This window comes from Ictalurus furcatus, chromosome 4 (assembly GCF_023375685.1).
Source record: "Ictalurus furcatus strain D&B chromosome 4, Billie_1.0, whole genome shotgun sequence".
NCBI classification, from domain to species: domain Eukaryota; kingdom Metazoa; phylum Chordata; class Actinopteri; order Siluriformes; family Ictaluridae; genus Ictalurus; species Ictalurus furcatus.
In genome coordinates this window covers 3536501-3542500 of record NC_071258.1, presented here as the reverse complement: position 1 = coordinate 3542500, position 6000 = coordinate 3536501, and the positions used below count along the sequence as shown (strand labels likewise).

At 39.4% G+C, this 6000-nt stretch overlaps 1 protein-coding gene across 1 annotated transcript in view; it reads right to left on the bottom strand.

Annotated features, from left to right (window-relative positions):
* ptprq (protein tyrosine phosphatase receptor type Q) overlaps window positions 1–6000 on the bottom strand; it is a 57767-nt gene that overhangs the window by 26199 nt on the left and 25568 nt on the right. The window contains exons 24-28 of the mRNA XM_053623876.1: window positions 4677–5172; window positions 3226–3387; window positions 1145–1324; window positions 961–1068; window positions 1–195 (exon numbers count right to left, since the gene is read on the bottom strand). The exon at window positions 1–195 is cut by the window's left edge and continues 87 nt beyond it. Coding sequence (XP_053479851.1) covers window positions 1–195; window positions 961–1068; window positions 1145–1324; window positions 3226–3387; window positions 4677–5172 — 1141 coding nt within the window. The remainder of the gene's footprint in view (window positions 196–960; window positions 1069–1144; window positions 1325–3225; window positions 3388–4676; window positions 5173–6000) is intronic.

Sequence of the window (6000 nt, the reverse complement as noted above, 5' to 3'; positions counted from 1 at the left end):
GAGTGTACGGTTTGAGGTGGTGCAGTGTGACGCTGGGAACAGTCGAGTTCACCGTGTAGTTGAAAGTGGCATTGCTGTAGGTCACCTCATAGAAAAGGAGGATGCCGTTGGGTTTATCAGGAGGAGACCAGGTGATGGTGGCAGTGGACCACGTGGTGTTCAAAACAACCAGGTTGTATGGAGGAGAATCCGGCTCTGGAAGAGACATGCAGGATGAAAACGGAGATCTATAGAGTCAAGACAAAGATTTATCTTTGTTCTAATAAATAGAATCGCACCAGAATGACTTTTGATTTAATAGTAATTTAGGTGCCAGAAATATTGACACCCCTGTCAATATATATTTGAAACCCTTATATCATTTTCATTTTCTGTCCTGTTTCCCTGGGGTATAAATATGAAGTTGTGCACACCTAAAATCCCTTTGTCATCCATTACGCTGGGGAAAAACTAAAGAACATCGCTTGTGGTTACGGCAAGGTACTCAGTTTCCCAGAATGCATCACAGCCTCACAAGATGACTGTAATGGACGTCATTTCCCAGCAGCCATCATTACTGAATTATTACTCTGTGATTATGCAGGGTGCGTAAACCTTTCAACTCCTTTTCTTATAATGTTAAGGAATATTTTGGAAAAGAAATTGTCGCATATTGTACATAGCAGTTCCATGTGAATAGCGTACTTTATATTATTATTAAATAGTAACAATTTTGTGCAAAAAAAAAAAAGCTTTTAAAACAACTTAATAATTCTAAGATCATGAAGTGGAGATTTAAAGAATAAAAACGTGTAATTCTTACAATATTTTGCTAACCAAGTAGTACAGCTATCATGATTTATATCATTTTATAACTTTTTTTTTCCACAGAAATTCTACTAATCTAACATAAAATGTATTTTTTCATATTACATTTTCATTTTGAGAGTGTGTCTTTGTGAACTATAATCATATATATACCATCCTCAAGCGTCAGTACGGAGATGTTATCCTCATCAGACGCAGGGCTCTCGCCTGCTGCTGTCGACGCGGCCACACGTACCTTATACTGTGTGTATTTATCCAAACCTGTAGAAGGAAGCATGACTTTAGAGATTAGCCAAACTAATCCAGTGTTATTGTGCAGTGCGGATTAGGCACTAACCTGTGAGGATGATACTAGTGGTGTTTGTAACCTGTTGCTGGCCCTCGTGCCTATGCAGTTTGAAGATATAAATGGTGTAGTGTGTGATCTTCCCGTTGGGGTTCAGAGGTGGATTCCAGCTGACAAAGATGGAGGTGGAGCTTATGTTGGCATAGGACACATCCTGAACAGAGCTAGGCACTGAGGAAAAAGAGTTATGGACACTTTTACATGCTAAAAAAAATGCCAATAATAACATATTTATAATCAAGCACAAAAATTGACCATTATAACTAAATAATCCATAAATCTATAGCAATTACTACAAATCATAAAAAAGTCAATAACAAACAACTAAGACTAGGGGTTAAACAAATCCTCAGGATTAAGGGAATTAAACAAACAAACAACAATAATAACAATAATTTTATTATATTATATATATATATATATATATATATATATATATATATATATATATAGGTCCAAAATCTCAAAATGCTCTACATGTAAAACTAATAATAATAATAATAATAAATAAACAAACCCTTTATATTAAAGCACAATAGTCTACCGCTATTTATATATCACTTTTCATATAACACTTTTATTTTCTTTTTCATTTTGGGCTAGATTTATTTAAAGAGACAGCAGGGGGGTCAGTCGATCTTTGTAAACATGTACTAGTGTAAGATAAGCATATGTCTTATTTTAGTTTTTGCTTATTTTTGAGGATGTTACTTTCTATAGGAGTTCCTCAGGGCTCAGCTCTTGGTCCACTCTTGTCCTGACTATACACCGATCAGCCATAACATTAAAACCACCTGCCTAATATTGTGTAGGTCCACCTTGTTCCACCAAAATAGCTCTGACCCGTTGAGGCACGGACTCCACAAGACCTCTGAAGGTGTGTTGTGGTATCTGGCAACGAGATGCTAGCAACAGAAGTTGCAAGATAGGGCCTCCATGGATCGGACTTGTTTGTCCAGCAAGCTCACATAGATGCTCGATCGGATTGAGATCTGGGGAATTTGGAGGCTGAGTCAACAGCATGAACTCTTTGTCATGTTCCTCAAACCGTTCCTGAACAATTCTTGTGCATTATCCTGCTGAAAGAAGCCACTGCTATTAGGGAAGACCGTTGCCATGAATGGGTGTTTAGGTAGGTGGTACGTGTCAAGTAACATTCACATGAATGCCAGGACCCAAAGTTTCCCAGCAGAACATTACCCAGAGCATCACACTGCCTCCGCCGGCTTGCCTTCTTCACATAGTGCATCCAGGTGCCATCTCTTCCCTAGACCAGACGGTCTAGCCTTCGCTCCCTATGCACATCAGTGAGCCTTGGGTAACCATGAACCTATCGCCAGTTTACCGGTTGTCCTTCCATGACCACTTTTGGTAGGTACTAACCACTGCATACCAGGAACACCACACAAGACCTGCCATTTTGGAGATGCTCTGACCTGGTGATCTTGCCATCACAATCTGGCCCTCGTCAAAATCACTCAGATCTTTATGCTTGCCCGTTTTTCCTGCTTTCCAACACATCAACTTTGAGAACTGACTGTTCACTTGCTGCCTAATAAATATATCTCACCCCATGACAGGTGACAGTGTAACAAGATAATCAAAAGATAATGTTATTCACTTCACCTGTCAGTGGTTTTAATGTTATGGCTGATCGGTGTACATTATATATGTGGGCTCAGTGATAAGATCTCACGACTTCTCCTACCACTGTTACACTAATAACATACAAGTTTACTTCTTCTATTTCTCCATCCACAACTTAAGTTTCTCAGAAGACCCATCAATGAAACTCCACCTTGACAAAACAGAACTAAGCTAATGCTAAGCTAAGAACCGCAGCATGCAGCGAAGACTTTAAGCTGCTCTTTATGAGCGTGTCTTCCGAATGTATCTCCAAAAGATAAACGTAAATACTGGAATTACATGATATACAGTATTAGCATTGTAGAGGTTACAGCAAGGTCCTTAACTGTAGATTTTGGTTTTACAGAAAAGGCGTCCAGCTATAGGGTGAAATCATCAATGACGCCTTATTTCAGGCCGTCTGGTGACTTCTGGTCCCACTTTACCCTGTTCTGGAGTTTTCTGTGCGATCAGCATAGCAGGTCCTTCTCCTACAGTAGTGAAAGCGGATACGCTGAAGTTGTAGTCGGTAAAAGGACTCAGTCTTGTCACCACGTAGGAGATGTGATTGGACGATAAGTTGACGAGCACTTCGGTGGGTGGCAGAACTGTATGTTACACAACGAGTTAGAGACACGCATGTGAGGAAGCAGGAATATAATCATATTTTTTATTTAATTTGTTATGCTTGATATCCATTTAAGAAAAACAATATAATATCGTACAACGTATATAATAAAATCCGTAGAATACAAAATAATTTTAAAAAATCTAATACAATGAACTTAACATTGATTAACGCATCGACGTTTTGTTTTTTGTTTTTGTTTTTCAGACCGAGTACGAGTATGTCTTTGGTACACGCCAATACTGATGTGGATTCAGAAATCGCTTAGTATTAAATGATCAAGGACATCAAGAAACATTTCATTTAGCTCTGTTTATGTATCCCTGTACAGTGGCCAAGTACAGCGCACATGTGTGTTCAGAGACACTAGCTAGCATTAGCTAGTGTCTTTTAAATGAAGTCTGTTAGCTAGCCTTACGAGTTAGCTTAGATTGTGTAGAGTTACAGGTGGGTCCAAGGTTTAGTTTCACTTTGGAAAATCTTTGGGAATATCTCATTGTTAATAACCAATAATGGCTGACTAAGACCTGGCATTTTCCCAGACCTAGCATTGTCTGTAGATGTTTTTCTTGGCTAGCCAGTGTTTGCTGCAGCGTTGATACTGAACTCCTCATGCTGAGTTTTATGTTAAAGATGTTTTATCAGGTTACTTGTACTGTACCAAGACGTTCTAGTTCCTCTTCTTTATATTTTTGCACAGCAGTTTCATTTTGTGTCATTTGTTCATCTACTAGTCTTCGTGGTATTGGATCATGTTTTAACGAGTACAAGTAAATCAGCACAGTGTCAGTATCAGTGGATCTTGTAAAAAAAAAAAAGTTCAAATGTCTATGAACATTTCTACACTTTTATCCTCATTCAGAACACCAGGGTCTTAAACGTTTGATTAGTATGCTGTGGTCTCAAATAGCTAGCATCCGTTACAGGCTGTACCACAACAACCAACATATTGTTTTATCACTAGCTAACATCCGCTAAGTTAGCTAGCTAGCTGAACATGAAGCCTCTGTGGCTGAAGGTGTGTTCCGAGTGACACGTCATTATCCTCTAAGAATTTACATATTGACTGTGATAGGTTCAAAACCCATACAGCATTTTGTTGTTTGTTTATGATGTTACAAGCTAAACCTATCCACAGCACGCTAATAAGTTTCATACATGAGAAATTTGTTAGCAAAATGTTACTTTAGTGCTGTGTTAATAACATTTTACACAAATATAGGCAGAATCAGACTATCTAAGATGTAAAGATTACATGCAGTGATGCACAGCGACCCTTACCGTCGATCCGGCTCGTGACTGCTGTTTGTGTGAAGTCACGTGGCTGCAATGTCAGGCCTGTGATCGCCGATCTTGTGGACAGTCGTGGCTGGATGGAGCTCAGAATAGGTATCGGGTCAGATCCTGAGGTCAGAGGTGAAAAGTTAGCCACTGAATCCAGTGTCACAGCGTTAGTGTTAGCCATCGAGGAGCTGTGGGCGGAGGTGAGAGCGAGCCAGGGGGGACGGGTGGGCGGAGCAGTGGAGGTCGGTGTCAGGCTGGATGTCCCAGCAGTGTGTAAGAGGGTGGAGTGGGAGTTTGTTGCATCGGTGTTGGGTTTTTCAGTGACTGTTAGGCTCGTAAGACTGGAGGAGACGAGCGTGAAAGCGGTGTGTTCAGTAGCCATGCTGGTGTTAAGTGATCTGGCAGAGCGGTGCAGAGCTTGAGAAGTGTCGCTGGAAACTCCCGACAACATACCAGTGTTAGCACCATTCTGGCTTGTATTCTATAAAATAAAATTAAAAAATCACGAGATCCATAAAAATCATGTGAGAACATATGACGATATATTTTCATACAATCCAATGCAAAAGTTTGCCTCCCCTAATGATTGTTCTTAACGGAAAAAAAATCCAAACGGGCCGCCATTTTGCATTTTGTGAATGATACGCGACATGCAAAATGACAGTAATCGGAAATACTCTGAAAAAAAAAAACCACGATGTAATGACCTAGGGATTGGTTTATCATAGAGTGAATATAAATTCTAAAATGGTACACATTTTCACTGCTCTGCTTGTATGTGGCCACACACATTTACATAAAGAAATACTATAGCAACAAAATGGCATATATGGTAAACAACTTCCTTTTAAAAGAGTGATTTGTGTGAAAATTCTGTTGCACCAGTTTCATTTGGAAAACCCGCAATGGCGTGAAAATCCCTCATTGTTGTATTTTCCATTGCCATATTTGGAAATGTAATGTACTACAGCATGAATGCATGAACGCATGTAAGACGTGTCATTGTCCAGCTCATAGTTTCCAGAACTGTCTCCAGTTTCTCGGTGAAATGTGCTCTTGCCTAAAACCCCTAAAGTATAAAGAACTGGGATTTTGTTCCTGAGTTTTGTTAGTCTATGTTCCTATGTGTGTTCCTATGTTTTGTTAGTCTATGTTCTTATGTGTGTTCCTATGTTTTGTTAATCTATGTTCCTATGTGTGTGTTCCTGTGTTTTGTTAGTCTGTGTTCCTATGTGTTCCTATGTTTTGTTAGTCTGTGTTCTTATGTGTGTTCCTATGTTTTGTTAGTCTGTGTTCTGTGTTCCTATGT